The sequence below is a fragment of the Notolepis coatsorum genome, assembly GCF_963971535.1.
Source record: "Notolepis coatsorum genome assembly, chromosome: 18".
Taxonomy (NCBI): Eukaryota; Metazoa; Chordata; class Actinopteri; order Aulopiformes; family Paralepididae; genus Notolepis; species Notolepis coatsorum.
In genome coordinates this window covers 40,128,353-40,148,835 of record NC_140182.1, presented here as the reverse complement: position 1 = coordinate 40,148,835, position 20,483 = coordinate 40,128,353, and the positions used below count along the sequence as shown (strand labels likewise).

The 20,483-nt window shown below is 43.4% G+C and overlaps 1 protein-coding gene across 3 annotated transcripts in view; it reads left to right on the top strand.

The window, feature by feature from the left end:
- The window catches only part of ano3 (anoctamin 3), a gene marked incomplete at both ends in the record, with an annotated part of 99,535 nt that overhangs the window by 33,291 nt on the left and 45,761 nt on the right, over positions 1 to 20,483 (top strand). Inside the window, 4 exons of one of the 3 annotated variants that reach the window (XM_084335321.1) lie at positions 10,321 to 10,445; positions 10,731 to 10,886; positions 12,040 to 12,140; positions 18,814 to 18,858. In XM_084335321.1, coding sequence (XP_084191447.1) covers positions 10,321 to 10,445; positions 10,731 to 10,886; positions 12,040 to 12,140; positions 18,814 to 18,858 — 427 coding nt within the window. Of the gene's footprint in view, positions 1 to 10,314; positions 10,446 to 10,730; positions 10,887 to 12,039; positions 12,141 to 18,807; positions 18,859 to 20,483 lie in introns of all 3 variants that reach the window. The other 2 variants (XM_084335320.1, XM_084335319.1) reach the window with 2 other exon arrangements.

Genomic DNA, 20,483 nt, shown 5'->3' with positions numbered 1-20,483 from the left:
CTGTAACTGTCAAGAAGATCTACAGGACATGATGAATAAGCTGAATGTCGAATGCAAAAACTATGGAATGTCGCTAAACACAAAGAAAACTAAAGTAATGATCATTTAAAAAAACACCAGGAACTGTTTTTTTTTTTTTTTTTTTTTTCCGATTTTCTCCCATCCCAATGTTAGTCGTATGCCAATTCCCAATCCCCTTCCTGGTCGCTGCGCACTTACCCCCCACAGTCAGATCATCTGGGAGAGTGGAGGCTATCACGTGCTTCCTCCGACACACGTCCAGCCAATCAACCGCTTCTTTTCACCTGGCAGCGCGGATCCTCCCTGAGAGGGCGTAGCGTGTGGAAGGATCACACTATCCCACTCAGGTCCTATCCGTGCTTAGCAGGCGCCCCGACCGAACTGTAGGAGTCGCTGTTTACAACGACCCGGACCCACCCCGCCAGCTTCTCCCACCCTCTAATACAGCCAATTGTATTAGTGTGAACGGCCAGCCAAGCTGGTGACAACCCCGGAGCTGCGAATCCAGCTCACAGCTCCGGGGTTGGTGACGAACGCAATCTCCGCTACGCCACCTAACCGACACCAGGAACTGTTTGTAAAATACAGGTGGATGGAGAAAAACTTGAACAAGTGAAGGAGTACGTACCTTGGAAGCTGGATCAGTGAAGGTGGAAGAGATAACATGGACATTAAGAGAAGAACCGGAATTGCAAAGGGCGCATTCTGGAACCATAAGGAATTATTGAGACGAAACATAAGTTGGAAAAATAAGACCTGGGGGCCCTCATTTATCAATGGTGCGTACGCACAGATATGTGCGTAACCCGTGCGTACGATCATTTCTAAGCAAAGTGTGGGACTTATCAATTTGAACGTGTGCTTGACTTTGTGCATATATTTACGCACAGCTCCGACCGTGCGTACCTGGCAGCCGGTGGTAGAATATGTAGACTGCACTCTGCAACGCGGAAATAAGCTTCCGTGCATTTGTTTCAACACTGGCGTGTGCAACTTCTGTATGACCCGTAATTCATTATAGTTCATTGTAAAATAGCGACAGTAGTGTAATTATTGTCAAACCCTATAAATATAGCATTTGGAATAGGTCTTTCTTTCCGAATGAATGCAGCATGGTTTATATATAGGGTTATCGGAATATACAGGGTGCACTGACTGCGCTCCGCGGGGAACTGTTTTCAGAGATAGCAGATAGGAATGAATGAATGAGGGGCAGTCTAATTGCAGAGAGAACATAATATTAACTAGAGTCCGCTATACCCGAGACACCTCCTTCATTTGTACCACAATTTAAGACAAAACGCAAATGCCATCCCCATGCACACATTCAAGTCAGTCACCACCGGCACGGTCCATCGTGATATTGGAGATGGATCGAGCAATAGACTGTTACTGTACCACCCATGTAGCTGTCAAAACTCCATCACAAATGCAGTTTCTATGTGAATAGAAAGGGATTCCACTCAGTGATGTGCATTTGCCTGATACATGTCGTTGCTGCATGCCGGGAGGAAGGCGATGCTGCATGTTTTCAATTCATTAAATAAAACGGATACTTTTTGCAAGGGTTTACTGACTGTCATACAAATAATCAACCAACTACATACTGTAACTTTTTAGTGCACGTTTTTATTTACATTGTGACAACAGCCTTGTGAGCTCCCGCACACAGACATGATGGAATTCAAGTTCAAGTTTGTATTGATCACGTATAGGCAGGCTACACATGGCGTAGGCTATGGCAGTGAGATTCATTGTTCTTGTATATGCTCTTGTATTATTGTTTATATATGCTACCTAATACCGACATCAAAATAGATTGTATGCCTCTACAAATCATATGCAGGTAGAAGATTGACGGAGAACTTTAATCCCTGGGTATTAATCGAACGAAACGAAGAAAAGGCATATTCCAGCATGGTTATTAATGACACCAATGGCAAACAGTGGTTAACGGTCTTTATTAGTGTTTGCGCTGCCCAGGCAGCAATGGTCTTTAGGAAGTTAATAGATATAATTTTCGACATCACCGTACGTGTACATGTCTGTCAGCCTGTCGCGTATTTCTCCCATAACACGCTTCGCTCGGCTTAGTCCACTTTTCCACATTTCATGGGGGTGTTCCATTACCGTATATGGTTAATTACGGGCGGTGCTATATGCAAATACTTAAAATCGTACACGAGCGCAGAGCGTAGAACAAATGGTATTTATCAACATGGAGTGTGTGTACGACCCGTGTACACATGTGTGATGAATCCCGATTTTTCTGTGCGTACACACATTCTAAATTCTGTGCTTAAGAACGAAACTAGAACACTTTCTAAGAATTGTTGATAAATGAGGGCCATTTTGGAAACGTATGTTATGTTTTTTGTGTCTTTTCATACGGAACAGAAGCATGGATGCTGAATGAAGAGGCAAAGAGGATGTAATGGGAAATATTAAAGGACAAAACGATGAGCCGGTTTATAAATCATTCTGAGTCATTATTAATAATAGAAAAGTTTATTTCACTGTGGCCACAATGAAAGGACAGTTTACAGACAGATACATCATGTTCACACACTAGCGTCTGGCCATAAAGTGACCCAGAGGTCTGGGCAGAACATAGTTTATACACACTTGCAAGACGTAACATTAGAACAGATATGATGATGAAAGTAAATAAAAATGGTTCCCAGTTACGGGAAGTAATAATAACCTTGCTTTGGCTGGCTGGGGAGATGTTGGTACCTTGGAGTCTCTTAAAGAGACACACACACATTACAATAGCTGGTCACACTAAACCAGTCAAGCTGTAAAATGATAAAATGATATCTCAACACAGATCCATAATGACATGATAATATTTTCCACGACAAGGATGATAGACTCTTTTGAAATGTGGACGCTGAGGAAGATGCTGAAGATAACATGGAAGGATAAGATCAAGAATGAGGAGGTACTGAGAAGAGCGGGTATGCAAGGAGGACAGCTGCTGGAGAGGTTGAAAAAGAGAAAGATGGAGTTGTGCGGGCATGTTCTGAGAGGATCCAGCGGGGAGATGTTCAAGAAGGTGGTGATGGGGAAGGTGGATGGAAAGAGGAAGTGGAAGACCAAGAAGAGGCTGGGTAGACGACGTCTGTGATTGGAGCGGAGTGAGAGGCAGAGTCACGGAGTTGGAGAGAAGAAGTGGGGACAGAATGGGTTGGAGAGTGATAGGCAACCTTCGGAACGAAGAAGCCACCTGATGATGATGATGAGCAGGTTGGCACCTTGCATGGTTGCCCCCGCCGTCGGTCTGTGAATGTGTGAGTGAATGTGTGAGTGAATGGGTAAAATGTGAGTAACAAATTGTAAAGCGCTTTGGATAAAAGCACTATATAAAAAAGCAGCCATTTACCAAGGACTAGCATGAGACGACAGGTAGATTTGAGTTTGTAATCGTATTTGCTGTATTTCGTGTCTGTAAAAGGTTTGTTTATGTCTGTAAAACTATAATAAACAGATCTATATTCTGATTTACAATGTTAACTGTAAGATTATGGTAGTTTCAGCCTTCATCGCCTCCACCCGTGCCATCTGCGTAGTGTTGTTTGTTTGTTTTGTCGTTCCATAAGGCCATCGTCTATAGCTGAGACACCAGATATCTCCCCGGTGCATTTTGAACAATCGTACTGTGTCGGACTGTTTATATCAAAAAGGATGTTTATTTACAATACAACAGAGGTCTAATACAGAATGAAATGAAGGAGGAAAAACAAAGTCTTTAAAAGTCTAAGAAAAGCTAAGAAAATATCTGTCTGTCTCATTCTCTCTCTCCTCGCTCTCTCCTCTCCCCAGCCCTCAGGAGGGCCGCCTTCCTGTCTATCCGATGTTGCTCTCTGCTCTCTGCTCTCTGCTTGACTGTAACATGAAGACTGGCTCTTCTGTGTCTCTCTCTCTGGTTCTGTCCAGCCTCACCCCCCCCCCCCCCCCCTCACCCCTGCCCCTGCCTGCTCCTCTCTCTGTCTATACTCCGGTTCTCATGGTTTTATCTTATGGTTATCTTTTCAGGAATGCTATCCGACCTTGAGGCGGCCATCTAACTCGCTCTCCCTGTCGGGGGGGGGGGGAAGAACTCCGCCTCCCTGTCTCCCTCGGTCCTTGCCTGTGGCACTTTTCCCCAGATAAAAGCTTATAGTTAAAGTTGTGATGTCGCCAGGCCTGTTGCGACCATAGCGACCGACAGCCTTTCTCTGAGATCACGTCCCTCCAACTTGTCTGACTACCAAGCGCCGTCACGGCAAGCTATAACAAAGGTTATCCTATAACCCTAGTTATTTGAGTATAGCGAGTGCTCTGCTCTATTGGAACTGTCCCTTTAATCATATGCTATCATGAAAACGTTCAACCACATGTACGCTCCTCACCTGCCTGGCCACGCCCACATCCGCTCACACATAAGCGGGGCCATGGCCATACTACCAGCTCCTTCCCCAGTCTTTCACCGCCGAAACGGAAGACACGTGGGGTCCTCAGTGAGTCAGAGCAGAGCACTCGCTATACTCAAATAACTAGGGTTATAGGATAACCTTCATTATTTTTCGTATAGCTTTGTGCTCTGCTCTATTGGAACACAAGAGTGGAAAGCCCGACCGATGTACCCGCTGAGGTCCGCTACAACCATCAGAATACCGGGGAGGATCCGGGCCCCCCCGCCCCCCCTAATGAGGGACGGGAGGGAGATCGGACCCGACTGTGTGAAGAGGGTTCAGTACCTCAAACGCACAGGGTGAGCAGACCGTGGGACGTTTCGCCCACATCCTGCGGCCGGCCATGGTGCAGGCTGACACCATCTTCTGCCAGAGATGACGCCGAATCAGAGTGTTCAGGGCCCGCTACCTCCCCACGGCTAACGCCAACGGTTAGCAACAAGCTAACGGCTAACTCCAGGCTGACGGTTAGCACCAAGCTAACGGCTAGCCTTCACAGGCCCACCGTTGGCTCCGACCAACGGCCAGCTACCGGCTAACAGCTAGCTCTCACCGGCCCACTGTTAGCTACCGGCTACTACTGAAGCTGTGTAATGTGAGGAATAGCGATGCAGGCCTGATCAATTCAGACAGCCGACTGCCTCTTCTTTAGCCCAAAGAAAAAAAGGGCAGACAACACCCGCCTCCCTCACAGGACGCCGTTGCCAGAGATACAGTGGCGTCGGCAGTGAATGAATTATGAATTGAAAATGGGGGACCCTGATGTAAACAAGACGAAAGTCTTTCTCTGGTCTGCATCCCCTTAACAATTGTATGTATTGAGCTGTACTGTACTGTACACATTCTGCAATCTGTTAATAAACTTTTCAATCAATCAATCAATCAAGCCCCGTTTTATGCCGGCTGCTGCCGCCTTGAGCTCGGGCTAAAAAACACGCAAGCTCGCACCCCTCGCGCCGGGAAGCACAACCCACTTTCTTTTTGAAAGGCGGGGGCCAACGTCCAGTGCGGCTGGCAGAGGGCATCCCTCCTCAGAGACTTGGGACTCGAACCCAGACTCGGGGCTCCCAGGAAAACAAAGCCTCTGTTTTCGTGGGCCGTCAAACAAGAACCCCCCGTCCCCTCCATAAACCCGCGATGGAGAGGTAACGGAGGAATCCTTGCTTGGAGCCGGCTGTTCTGCAGGGCCGCAAGGTAGTTTTCAAACCTTTATTTAAACTCTCCTTCCTGACATTCTAACATTGCAGGGCAGTCACAGTACAAAACCTGGGTAGTTTTCAAACCTTTATATAAACTCGAAAGGCAACTGAGGTTTCCCTCATTTACAGTCACGTCGAGTGTACAAAAAAAGCAAGGATAACAAATCAATTAAAACACTTACAAATGTATTGAAAAAGGTTGGAGATCAATGTTTTAAACTCTGAAACAGAGGGGAGAATCTCAAACTTTAAGGACTGTTGGAGTTCATTCCATGAAAAAATTTACCTTAAAGGGACCTTAAGGACCAGCTAGTCCAGGGGTCGGCAACCTGCGGCTCTTTAGCCAATCAGCTGCGGCTCCCTGGCCAAATTTTCTTAATTTTTTTTTTTTTTTTACTTTTTTTTTTTTTTAATTTCTTTTTTGTTCTCTTATTTTGGAGATCGATGTCATACTGTGACACTGAAATGAAAAAATATTTCATCAACTGAAATATTTAGTCAACAAAAATATTTCAAGTGGCTAATCTTGAGTTTCCGACCCCCCAGTAAGCTAACCATGGATAAATCCAGAAAAAGGAAAGTCTGAGGAAAATAGAGGGTTTAATTCAGTGTGGACAGATTAATTTGCTTTCACGACTAACGATGCAGGCTTACCTGTATGCCTGATATGTGGTGCGAAATTTGCGAACAATGAAACATTTACTTTTTATTTTATAGATTTTCCACAAATAAGGGCTCAAATAGAGCTGCATAGTTCAGGGTTTTATTTCAAAGTAGGTCTACAGATGCCAGTGTTTTTTCTCCTTTTCTGTGTTTTATTTCAAAGTAGGTCTACACATGGTAGTCTTTTTTCAAAGTGGACTACTTTTTATTTTATAAATGTTCCACAAATAAGCGAAGGACTCAAATACACCTGAATAGTTCAGGGTTTTATTTCAAAGTCGGTCTACAGACACCAGTGTTTTTTTTTTAAATAGGTCTACACAGCCAGTCTTTTTTCTCCTCTTCATAAGAGTTTGAGGTTTTCCTTTGTTATAACAGGTAAAAACAGCAATAAAAAGTGAAAAAAAATCTTTTTGTTGCTTTATAATTCCATTAATGCAACAAACTGTGTGCTATAAGTATAAAGTATAATAAATCGCAAATTACTTTGGGTATGCAATTGTCCGGCGTTTTATGCTAAATGTGGGGTATGCTTGGGGATATATAAAACGTTATACACTGTGTTATCTTCATTTTAAGGGTAAATAGGTTGTGCGGTTCCCTGAGCATTTTATTTTGTGGGAGGGGGGGAAAGTGGCTCTTTTGATAGTAAAGGTTGCTGACCCCTGAGCTAGTCACTTGAACAGGTTCCATAGTTTCATTCCAATAATGATGTAGTATAAGGGGGATATCTTACCAATAAGGGCCATAAAATGAACAAATACCACTGTTTGTTGCACCTCTCCGCCAGAGAGGACCAACCAACCTTCTCATAAAGGACACAGTGATGAGTGTCGTATCTATCATTAGTGATGCATCTGAGGGCAGAATTTAAATGGATGATGATGCACTTTTAAACTTCATATTGAAAACTTAAACTGAAACTGAAACTCACGCTAGGTTTTTATTTTAGAAGCAAATCCTGCTTTTCCTTTAGTTGCCAGGAAAGTATTGGTTGAGGCTCCATTTCTTCCCTTGCTTGACTATGGTGATCTGTTGTACATACTGTACACGTCTCTGCCCAGTGCTTGCATTGGCTGGATACTGTGGACTACAGTGCTCTCACCCACAAGTTCAACCCTCTATACCAGGGTTCAGTGGTATTCACTGCAGACTCACTCACTGGCACATACTGTATTTATTCATTAAGTCCATCCTTGGTCTGGATCCCCCTTACCTTTGTGGGTATATCTCACATAAAAATACTAAGTATGGTTTACACTCAAATTACCCTCTTACTGTCTCTGATGTTCTCACTGAACTTGGCAAACAGGCCTTTATGTTCGCTGCCCGTGCAGCCTGGAACCACTCACAGACAGATTTACAGCTACATGTAGCTGATTAGGACATTGGAAAATGTAGTGAAGTGTTTAGAGGCAGATTCAATTGTAATTTGTAGAATTGGATTCCATTTCCTCTTGTCTGTCTTTTTAGACTTATGATTCTGTGAGTTGCTACTATATTTTTGATAATTTTTTGTGTTTTTAATGTTTGCTTTTATATTGATTGCAACACTCTGCTATCCTGGCCAGGGGTCTCTCGAAAAATAAATATTGCAATCTCAATGGGACTCACCTGGTTAAATAGAGGTTTGGAAAAATATATATATATATAATAATAAATTGTAAATATCGAAGGCCATTTCATTCCATTATTATGAGGTGACTGAAACCACACATATTTAGCTCCCTGGAGTGGACTAACGTTGATATGTTGGTCTGGAAAATTACTTTATTTTTTTAAGTTAAAGGTGCTATAGATTTTACCATTTTATGTAGAGTAATCTTTTATTATTATTGAAATTTTTGTATATATATAGAATACATCCACAGAGCTTTTAGAAAGGTACAGAATAAAAGTATTGCTTTCCCCCCTGAAAAATGTATTTATATATAATTTATCATTAAAAAATTATATGAATGTTGTTTACATGATTGATTGATTGAAAACTTTATTAACAGATTGCAGAATGGGTACAATACAGTACGGCTCAATACACATGTGCATGTATCCCCTCCCTACTGCCCATAAATGACATGCTGGTGCTCTAGTGCGACATCTAGTGACTGAATGTCATTATCTATATTCTATAGCACCTTTAACGCCACACAGTGTGCAGACATTGAGAAGGAAGACTGCCCTTCAATTTGATAGATAGTGTGTTCTAAAACCTCTGAAAATGAGTTTGAAACGGTCCAGTTTGATGGTGTAATGAAACACAAGAGGAGCCTTTATGTTTTATTATATTGTGTATTGAGCGAGGGGTGTCTGGTCCGTGTTGTTTTTAATCACCAGTGATGAAAGTGGTCAGGCTCATTTTGATGCATTTCAGTCTCGTAACATTTTATGGGTTCAAAAACACAGTTTCTGTAAACCGTGTATATCCACAGGGTGCAGAGTGGGTTCAATTAATCAAAACAGGTTCTCTTTCAACCTCAGTAATTACACCGCTGATTTGCTCTAAAGCACTTTAAATCCAACAATAAATGGACTTTGATCGACTTTAGAATAAATAATCTAATTTCAGTGTGTGGCATTTGGATGAATCAATCATAAAAAAGACATCCCGCACATCCCAATACCCAATAGGATGGGTGCTGGATAAAAAAAACGAAAACTTAAGATTAATTTAAGTTAAGTTGAACCTTTATTAATCCCCTTGGGGAAATTAGTTGGATACTGTTTGTTGACCCATCCTAACTATTGAGGAGCAGTGGTTCAGCCACACAGTGTGGTGCCAAGGGACCAGCTCCAGTTGTAAGGCCAGTACCTTGGTCAAGGGACCAGCTCCAGTTGTAAGGCCAGTACCTTGGTCAAGGGACCAGCTCCAGTTGTAAGGCCAGTACCTTGTTCAAGGGACCAGCTCCAGTTGTAAGGCCAGTACCTTGTTCAAGGGACCAGCTCCAGTTGTAAGGCCAGTACCTTGGTCAAGGGACCAGCTCCAGTTGTAAGGCCAGTACCTTGTTCAAGGGACCATCTCCAGTTGTAAGGCCAGTACCTTGTTCAAGGGACCAGCTCCAGTTGTAAGGCCAGTACCTTGTTCAAGGGACCAGCTCCAGTTGTAAGGCCAGTACCTTGTTCAAGGGACCAGCTCCAGTTGTAAGGCCAGTACCTTGATCAAGGGACCAACTCCAGTTGTAAGGCCAGTACCTTGTTCAAGGGACCAGCTCCAGTTGTAAGGCCAGTACCTTGATCAAGGGACCAACTCCAGTTGTAAGGCCAGTACCTTGTTCAAGGGACCAACTCCAGTTGTAAGGCCAGTACCTTGTTCAAGGGACTAGCTCCAGTTGTAATGCCAGTACAGTACCTTGTTCAAGGGACCAGCTCCAGTTATAATGCCAGTACCTTGTTCAAGGGACCAGCTCCAGTTGTAAGGCCAGTACCTTGATCAAGGGACCAACTCCAGTTGTAAGGCCAGTACCTTGTTCAAGGGACCAGCTCCAGTTATAATGCCAGTACCTTGTTCAAGGGACCAACTCCAGTTGTAAAGCCAGTACCTTGTTCAAGGGACCAACTTCAGTTATAATGCCAGTACCTTGTTCAAGGGACCAACTCCAGTTGTAATGCCAGTACCTTGGTCAAGCATGCATGTCTTTTGGTGTGGGAGGAAACCAGACTACCAGGAGGAAACCCACGCAAAACACAGGGAGAACATGCAAACTCCACACAGAAAGGCCCCCTGCTGGGCTTTGAAGGCAACAGTGCTGTGAGGCAACAGTGCTAACCACATAGCCAAGATCCGAACACGTAGATCAGCACACCAAATAGCTCCCATTGAAGGAATCTTTATTATGCAGTGAGTAGTAACGTTTCGAGCAGAATTTGGATTAAGTGCTGGCTGGATCAAAGCACAAAGAGCTGCAGGTAAGTCCATGATATCCTATCTGGTCCTCCAGTGTATTGCTAACCCTTGATAATTCTACCTCTGTTGACAGCTCAAGTTGGCAAGGACCACTATGTGGAGGAGTCAGAAGTACCTTCCTATGAGCCCAGAACAGACGAGTCATTTCTGATACAGAAGCCCGTCTCCCGTGCTAAATTAGAGGCCCGTGCGGGCTCGTTTCAGGTACCATTGCCCCACTTCGTATGAACAAGAATCAGTTTCCAATATATTGTTATTGTTATTGTTGTCATTATTATTATTATTATTATTATTATGATGATGATGATTATTATTATTATGTCTGCAGGGCAAATACTCTCAGGGCTCATAAGGATTTTAATTAGATGTAATGTTACCCTGCAGCTGCTCTGTTTCTGCACCGCTGACAGCCGCCAAGATTAATGCACCGCTTGTCAAACTTCTAAAACTTCTAAAATGTCTAAAACCCAGATCTGCTATTTATTGCAGGGGAAGAACCCAGCGAATGCGTCTGGGCTCCTTTTCCGAGATGGGAAGAAGCGAATTGACTACATCCTGGTTTATAAGAAGTCCAGTCTGCAGGTGGAGAAGAGGTGCACCTTTGAGAAGAACTTGCGTGCCGAGGGTCTGATGCTGGAGAAGGAGGTATGTATGTCTGATGAAATTACATTTTGTTTAGGGGACAAGTGTTGCCCTAGAATGGCTGATATTTCATACATTGCATGTATTTGCAATTTGTTGGGGTGGATTCACCCCCACGGCATTCTAATTGGTCACTCTCTGGGCTAGATCCACAAAGAATGGATTGCACGGAGCAAGTTGCACCCTTACTTACAATTCATTATGAATTGAAAATGGGGGACCCTGATGTAAACAAGACGAAAGTCTTTCTCTGGTCTGCATCCCCTTAACAATTGTGTGTATTGAGCCGTACTGTATTGTACCCATTCTGCAATCTGTTAATAAAATGTGCATTAAATCAATCAATCTGCACGGTGATTGATTGAATGTAAATTGTATTAACAGATTGCAGAATGGGTACAATATAGTACGGCTCAATACACACAATTGTTAAGGGGATGCAGACCAGAGAAAGACTTTCGTCTTGTTTACATCAGGGTCCCCCATTTTCAATTAATAATGAATTGTAAGTAAGGGTGCAACTTGCTCCGTGCAATCCATTCTTTGAGGATCTAGCCTTCTGTGTTTACTCACCCAATCATTAATTGCTGTGACTTGGGGTCAGCTTTTGTCTTTTGAATGTTCTGTCAGAGAAAACGTATATTTAGTGGAATAACCCACACGGACCACATTCTGTGAACGTGGCGGGAGCAGTACCAATCACATGAAAACTTCCGTTAATCACAAATATGGTAATTAGGCAATTGTAAACACACCTGGTTCATCAATGGAGGTTTTCATGTTATTGGTGCTGCTGTGTTTGCCATCCCGTCATGTTCACAGAATGTGGTCTGGGTGAATCTCGTGGAAAAGAGATATTTTACTAAATACGTTTACTGTACGTTTTCTGCCAGAATCTTCTAAGGAATTTGATTCTAGCTGAAAAGATCTGACCCAAAGTCTCAGCAATTAATTATTGGGTGCATAAACACAGAGCATGACTATTTAGAAGCAAAATTACATGGAGTGTTCTATGGCTGCATATTGGATACATGCAATGTATGGAATATCAGCCATTCTAGGGCTAGGTCTGGCCATGCCTTTATTTTGAAGTCTCACATTTCTTTAGTTATTTGGAGTAAAACTAACTAGAATGGTTTGTCTTTTCATTTGAAAGCCTTCCTTGACCAACAATGACATCATGTTTGTGAAGATTCATGCTCCTTGGGACACACTTTGCAAATATGCAGAGCAGATGAACATCCGGATGCCATTCAGGTAACTGCTGTTAGATGAGTAGACTGAGTCCTAGCTCTGTTGATGAGCTTGGAATGTATTACTTACAAAGCTCTATAGGGAGGTGTAGTGGTTACGTCATTTTCGTTTTTCCGTGTTCCACCCTCTGTCCAATGCAATGTATTTCCCCATTTCCCATTTCTAAATCGTCTCGTTTAAAACAAATAAAGCATGGACATTTGCATGGTGTACCTTTCTGTGTGTATTCATCCACAATCTATAGCTCAACATGAACATATTCGCAATTAATCGTAAAGGTAGCAAAATAACAACATTTGTTGTTTTTGTTCACTGAGAAACTACACTGCGATTTAGCGCTGCTGACTGACGTCACCACAGCGTAGACTCCTGGCTTTAGTCGCAGACCTAGGATCAGATTTCCCTTACATTCCATAAGCTTAACAATTCGTAAAATTTACCAACCACGTTACCATATTTGTATTTATATTTTAAATCGTATAACGTTATTTCGCTGCATATTAAATCGCTGTAAATACTAATGTGAATCATTGTTTCGTTGTACATATTGTGTATAGTTTATAACGTTATTGTTTTTTACGTAACGTTAGTAGTAGCTAGCTAGCTTGCTAGCCTGCATTCACGAAACTCCTCTACATGCCCCGATTTAAAATGGTTCTCTCCTCTTTGTATACTTTTGTCCTCACCAACAAAGTATTCTGCCAGGGAACTTATCGACACGACAGTAGACATTGCTAACGTCTAGTACGTTTAGCTAGGTAATGTTAACCGCGTTCCCAGTTTTATAACATTAACGTTAAGTTAGCTAGCATGGTATCAGCTGGCCGTGACGTGTATTAGGCGTCAACACTGAACGACAGGCCGCACTGGTAAGTGTAGTTTTTTTAACGACAAATTAAAAACCTTATAACTACCTTTATTTCAACCATTTACATTTACATTTACATTTAGTCATTTAGCTGACGCTTTTATCCAAAGCGACTTACAAGTTCTGTATGACAAGTCATCAGGAAGGGCACAACTCTATCAGCTGAGTAACAATGTTCATCAAAGTGTTGAGTGCTACAGTGTAGGTTAGTTTATTAGGACAAGTGCATGACAGTAAGGTTAGATTTGAATTATTTTTTATTTTCTTTCATTATTTCAGATAATGGTTGAAGAAGTGTGTCTTTAGTCGACGGCGAAAGATTGGACGGGTTTCGGCTGTCCTAACTGGGGTGGGTAGTTCATTCCACCATTGTGGGGCAAGGACTGAGAATAGGCGACTTCTCTTTGATGACCCTCCCGGAGCTCGTATAGGAGTAGGTCTGAGGCGGCCAGAAGATGCAGAGCGTAGGGGTCTTGAGGGTGTGTAGTTAGAGACCATTGCCCAGAGGTAGGCAGGAGCAGTTCCCTTTGCCGCATGGTATGCCAGGTCGAGGGCCTTGAAGCGGATTCGTGCAGCAATGGGGAGCCAGTGCAGGTCCCTAAGAAGTGGGGTGACATGGGCCGACTTCGGTAGGTTTGAGATCAGGCGAGCCGCTGTGTTCTGAATGAGTTGAAGAGGCTTGGTGGCAGTGGCCGGGAGGCCAGCAAGCAGTGCGTTGCAGTAGTCGAGGCGGGAGATGACTGTTGATTGGACGAGGAGTTGGGAGGTTTCTTTTGTCAGGAAGGGGCGGATCCTTCTGACATTGCTCAGGAGGAATCTGCAGGTTCTGGTTGTCGCTGCAATGTTAGCAGAGAAGGTCAACTGGTCGTCGAGGACAACACCAAGGTTCTTGGCTGTCGGGGACGCGGTCACAGCTGCATTCTCGACTGTTCGCTTTTGCTAGGTGAAGTGCCTCTGTGACCGCAATGAGGGCCGTTTCTGTGGAGTGGCCAGTCCGGAAGCCTGACTGATTAGGGTCTAGGAGGTCATTCTGTAAGAGATAAGCAGTGAGTTGGTTGGATACAGCACGTTCAAGTGTTTTAGAAAGGAAGGAGAGAAGAGAGACAGGACGATAGTTGCCTATGACGGTGGGGTTCAGGGTTGGTTTCTTTATGAGCGGTGTGACTCTGGCTTGTTTTAGGGAGGTGGGGACCACCCCCGAGTTGAGGGAGGAGTTGATGGTTGCAATTAGGAATGGGAGGATGTCTGGTGCTATGGTCTGGAGGAGTGGGGAGGGTAGCTGGTCCAGCTGGCATGTAGTCGGATGGTTCGACGTTACCAGTGTCAGGGTCTCGGCTTCTGTAATGGGAGAGAAAGATGACAGAGTGAAGGATGAGGTTCTCGATTCAGTATTTGGAATGGGCGGGGGTTGGGAGAAGGAGCTGCGGATGTTCTCGACTTTTTCCTCAAAGAAGATCGCAAAGTCTTTGGCAGAGAAATTTGAGGGAGGAGGGGGTGGGGGGGTAGTGAGGAGGGAGGACATGGTAGCATGCAGTTTGCGAAGGTTCTTGGCAGAGGCCTCGATCCTATGGTGAAAGAAAGAAGCTTTGTCATTAGTAATGGTTTTGGAGAATGTTAACAAGAGGTTGTGATCAATGTTCTCTCAAACACTCAAACCTCCTGAGCAGACATCAGCAACTACTGAGCAACATACATCACCTGCCGATTAACCGGTTAGTTGATAAGCTGCGGTTTGTAAAAAATCTGAGAATCTTAATTTCCCTCAATGTCTAACATAAAAATATATAAATTTAGCTGATACACAGAGAAATAATACAAAAAGGCATATTATATTCCTTAATCAAATATTTATTTGACCATTGATTGACGATACAGAGCAACGTCCTTACTTTGGCGGCGGCGGTGTGAGTCGTGTCACTAACTTTTGTCTTTTTAGGAGGCTGACTCGTCATTATTTTATTAGGTGAATTATAATGCGACTTCAAGGGTGACCATATTGTGATTTTCTTTTAAAGAGGACACTGCCTTCAGCCTCAAGATACTTAATGATACTCAAAGTTTACTCAAAGATGCCTTATCATTATAATATATGTAATGGATGGTATCGTGAAGCGCAGTCAAGAAGGGCTGGGGTGAGTAGCAGTGCTATGGGTTAAACTTACTCTCACATCCTCAAAAAAAAGACAGATAGACACGTTGCGAAGTAGTGGATTCACCTCTTGGTATAGCGGTCTGTGTTGTTGCCTGCGGCGTGGGAGACCGGGGTTCGACTCCCACTCGGGGCATCGAAGTGCCTTGGGTGGAGTGGAGTGACTTTGAGAGGGTGAGTGTAACGGATGGTATCGTGAAGCGCAGTCAAGAAGGGCTGGGGTGAGTAGCGGTGCTATGGGTTAAACTCACTCTCACATCCTCAAAAAAAAGACAGATAGACACGTTGCGAAGTAGTGAATTCACCTCTTGGTATAGCGGTCTGTGTTGTTGCCTGCGACGTGGGAGACCGGGGTTCGACTCCCACTCGGGGCATTGAAGTTTAAGGTGACGTTGTCACAACCGTTACATATATTTAAAGTATGCCTCCTCTGTATGGATATAAAATTATTGTTTATATTATTTTATATAACAAAATAATATCTCTCTATAGCCAAAGTTACTCAACATGCTGTATTATGCCTAAAGTAATCTATCTGACAAATCTCAAGAAAATAACTAAATCAACCTATGACAAAATAATATATATTTTCAAGTCTTACTGGACAAAATAAATAACAAGAAAAATATAAAGTAATGTTCTAAATAATACCTCTTCTGTATTAGAAAATATATCTTTGTATCTTTTCAATGTAATGTAAATTATAAAACAGTAACCTCACAAAGATACTAATTTAAAAGTGCACTATGCAGTTTCAGATTTGTTGCAATTAGTGTACTAAACTAATTTATTACACACATAATCCTTAGAATGATTGTATCATAACAAGCATCTTATCAAACCAAAACATCATTTTGAGGCATTAAAATAGTTTTAAATTATTTTCTTTCTCTCTCTGTATAGCTGCATACTTCAATCAATTCGGTCAACTTTCCATGTGAGCTTTGAGATCGCCACCACTTTTATTAGACACAGAAACATATGGTCAAGCTTTGCACGCATTGCACTCCGCTTCCAATTAGTCTCGACCGGGACGATAAATTGGGAATTTTCTCTGCAGTTAATCTGTAATGTACATTTTCGCGTTGGCATTGTGAGGAGCCAGCGATGCTGGTCGGATCTGTCCGCTTCCTGCTCTGTTGTGTGTGTCTGTGTGAGTGCGCAGTAGCGACGCCCACAAAGCACTGAAAGCGAGGCTTCTCTTGTTAATGTCACACGCAACAGGTTACCGTAGTATTCGGTGCAACGCGCCAGTCAATTTAACTACATGCATATTTTACACAAACGTTTCTGTGCGTGACAGATTTCAGATGTGCGCGGGAGCGTTTTGCCATGTGTGCGCGCGCACAGGCGCACCTTAGGGGGAACATTGGTTGTGATATGTGTCGAGGTCAGCAGTGAGGCGTGACTTTCTATACTTCCTCTCAGCCACTCTCAGGACCTGTCTTTGTTCTCTCACTGCATCCGTCAGCCATGGACTGGGTGGGGAACGGCGGGCAGGTTTCTCAACGAGGGGACAGAGCTTGTCAAAGGAGGTTGCAAGGGCTGAGAGGAGGGTGGAGGTTACCATCTCTGTGGGGAGAGCAGAGAAGGTGTCACTCAAAGGTAGAGCGGATAGTATGTCAGAGGAGAGGGTGGAGGGGGATAGGGAGGGCAGGTTGCATCTGAGTGAGACGGTTTGAGTTGGGATGAAGACCTTTCGGTTAAGCATGAGAGTTAGTGAGAAGGATATGAAGGAATGGTCAGATATATGTAGGGGAGTTACCGTGGTGTTAATGATGCTGGAGTTACGGGGAAATATGAGATCCAAGGAGTTGCCTGCTTTGTGGGTGGGAGGTCAGGTCAAAGGATTGTAGGAGGGAGACCACTGGGTCCAACTGAGATGAGTCAGGCAGGTTGAAGTCACCCAATAGAAGGAGAGGGGTACCATCTTCCGGTAAGGAGCTTAGAAGCATGTCCAGCTCATCTGTGAAGTGATCGAGCGGACCTGGAGAGTGATAGAGTGTAACAATGGTGAGATTGAAAGGATTAGAGACAGATACTGCATGATATTCGAGAGAGGAGAGTGACAGTTCTGGGAGTGGTGTTAAGTTTGTAGCCCATGAAGGAGATGTCATGAGGCCAGTGCCTCCACCCCGTCTGGAAGGTCGAGGTGTGTGAGTGAAGTTATAGTTTGTAGATAAGGCTGCAGGTGTTGATGAGTTATTGGGGGTTATCCAGGTCTCAGTTAGAGCCAGGAGCTGCAGATTTTGACTATGGGCGTAGGCAGTAATGAAGTCAGCTTTCTTGACTGCTGATTGGCTGTAGGAGAGATTAGCCGGGTTGCTAGCAAACTGCCGTGGGTGGGTTGAATCTGTTCTGGAGGAGCAGATTGTGGATATAGGTATGAGACACATTGTGGTGTCAAGAGTGGCAGGAAGAAAGGTGAAGGGAGTAGGGAAGAAGCGAGGTAGTAGAGAAATAGCAGGGTGGGAGGGAAAGGAACATTTTTCAGAGTGGAGTGAAAGATAGGATTATGGTGTACTTAGCACTAGGTGGATCGGTGGATCCCTCGGCGGAGAACTCCAGGAAAACTCCTCTTTGTCCAAGAAAACTCCTCTTTGTCCAGGAAAACTCCTCTTTGTCCCTCTTCGTTTTCTCGACGCTTCACTGACGCTAAGCCAGCAGGCCTTTAAATCACTATCACTAATTACTGATGAGTGACACCTGCAGCAAAAGGCCCATGCACAATGGCCATGCCTCCAGTTTCTATCAGCTGGGTGAAACTACTTTAGACTTAACCAAAAATGCTCAAACAATAATGTTAGTGATAGAAGGGAACTCATTTTGTGCAAAAAAATAAGCTTTTCAATTTCCATGCGGCAGAATTGTTACAATAGTCGATAATCCATTTTCCCAATGATGAATCCCTATATGGGTGGAACAACCAGTGATGTCAGACTACACCTCCGCTGTGTATTCTGAGGGTTAAGTCAAAACTCATGTCCTAACTCATTATTTCAAGTTCACATTGTGTTTTCGAAGGGATCGACAGAAATCTCAGAGTCTCGACAAAGACCAGTGAGGTGAAAACAGAAGCCACTGCTGAAATACAGTAAAAGAAATAACATTTCTCTCCTTTCAAATCCTCCAGTCGACAAACGTGCAGTGCTGCCACCACTGGTCGCCAATAAGATCAACACCTTGACCTGTCTGGTTAACAGTGATAGTAATGTGTTTTATTGGTGACCAGTGGTGGCAGCACCGAGTATTCATCAAGCTTTCCCAGAAATCCATGAAGAAGCCACCATTACAGATTTCAAAGGAGACTTTGGATAGAAAAGGGTAATTTTATACTATGTTTCAGCAGCAGCTTGTGTTTTCACCCCACTGGTCGAGACTCTAAGCTTTCTGTCGATCCCTTCAAGAACACAACGTGAACTTGCAATAATGAGTTAGGACACGTTTTGACTTAACCCTCTAAATCTGTGGCATTTCGTTATAAAACGTTGTAATGTAATGCATACAAAGCTCATCAATAGAGCTAACGGAGGCCCAGGTTATGCTGAATAAGGATGTTTTCATCATTATTGATGTACATTTTTGTTATGTCTGTCTGCTAACTCAGTTGGAATGATATCGTGGGCTTGAAACATGCTCTAATTTCATGTCACTTTCAGGAAAAAATGCTACTTCAAGGACTGGAAGAGCAAAACTATAGGCAGGTAAGTAGATTTACAGCATACAATACTAATAATGATGATAATAATAATAATAATAATAATAATAATAATAATAATAATAATAATAATAATAATAATAATAATAATAATAATAATAATAATAATAATAATAATAATAATAATAATAATAATAATAATAATAATAATAATAATAATAATAATAATAATAATAATAATAATAATAATAATAATAATAATAATAATAATAATAATAATAATAATAATAATAATAATAATAATAATAATAATAATAATAATAATAATAATAATAATAATAATAATAATAATAATAATAATAATAATAATAATAATAATAATAATAATAATAATAATAATAATAATAATAATAATAATAATAATAATAATAATAATAATAATAATAATAATAATACATTACATTTATATAGCGATTTTACAGTGCTCAAAGACACTTTACAGTGTGGAATAAAACAACTAAACTAAACAAAAAAACAAAACAACAGGGCGGCCGGGTAGTGCAGCGGACTAAGCGTCTGTCTACCACCACAGAGCCAGTGGGATCGAATCCGGCTGTGGTGCCTCCGGCTTGGCCGACGTCCATACTAACACAATTGGCAGTGTTAGCGGGTGGGAAGCCGGTGTGGGTGGGTCCTGGTTGTTGTAAACAGCGACTCTTACAGTTCGGTCGGGGCGCCAGCACAGCAAGGGAAGGATCTGGGAGAGGTAGTGTGACCTTCCACACGTTACACTCTCCCAGTGAGAGTCCGTGCTGCCAGGTGAAAAGAAGCGGTGGGCTGGGTACACATGTGTCGGAGGAAGCATGTGATAGTCTCCACCCTCCCAGACCGACGGTAGGGGGTAGAGTGCGCAACAACCAGGAAGGGGATTGGGAATTGGCATAACGACTAACATTGGGATGGGAGAAAAACGGGGAAAAGAAGGAGGAAAAAGATAATATAAAAATTTAATTAAAAACATTTAAATGACGGTAGGGTGTTGGCAGGTGGGTGGAGGAGGTCAGAGAGGTGGGGGTGTGGTGGTGGAGGAGGTCAGAGAGGTAGAGAGGTGGGGGTGTGGTGATGGAGGAGGTCAGAGAGGTGGGGGTGATGGAGGAGGTCAGAGAGATAGAGGTGGTGGTGGAGGAGGTCAGATAGGTAGAGGTGGAGGAGGTCAGAGAGGTGGGGGTGTGGTGGTGGTGGAGGAGGTCAGAGAGGTAGAGGTGGTGGAGGAGGAGGTCAGAGATGTAGAGGTGGAGGAGGTCAGAGAGGTGGGTTGTGGTGGTGGAGGGGGTCAGAGCGGTAGAGGTGGTGGTGGAGGAGGTCAGAGAGGTAGAGGTGGTGGTGGAGGAGATCAGAGAGGTAGAGGTGGTGGTGGAGGAGGTCAGAGAGGTAGAGGTGGAAGAGGAGGTCAGAGCGGTAGAGGTGGTGGTGGAGGAGGTCAGAGAGGTAGAGGTGGTGGTGGAGGAGGTCAGAGAGGTAGAGGTGGTGGTGGAGGAGGTCAGAGAGGTAGAGGTGGTGGTAGAGGAGGTCAGAGAGATAGAGGTGGTGGTGGAGGAGGTCAGAGAGGTGGAGGTGGTGGTGGAGGAGGTCAGAGAGGTAGAGGTGGTGGTGGAGGAGGTCAGAGAGGTA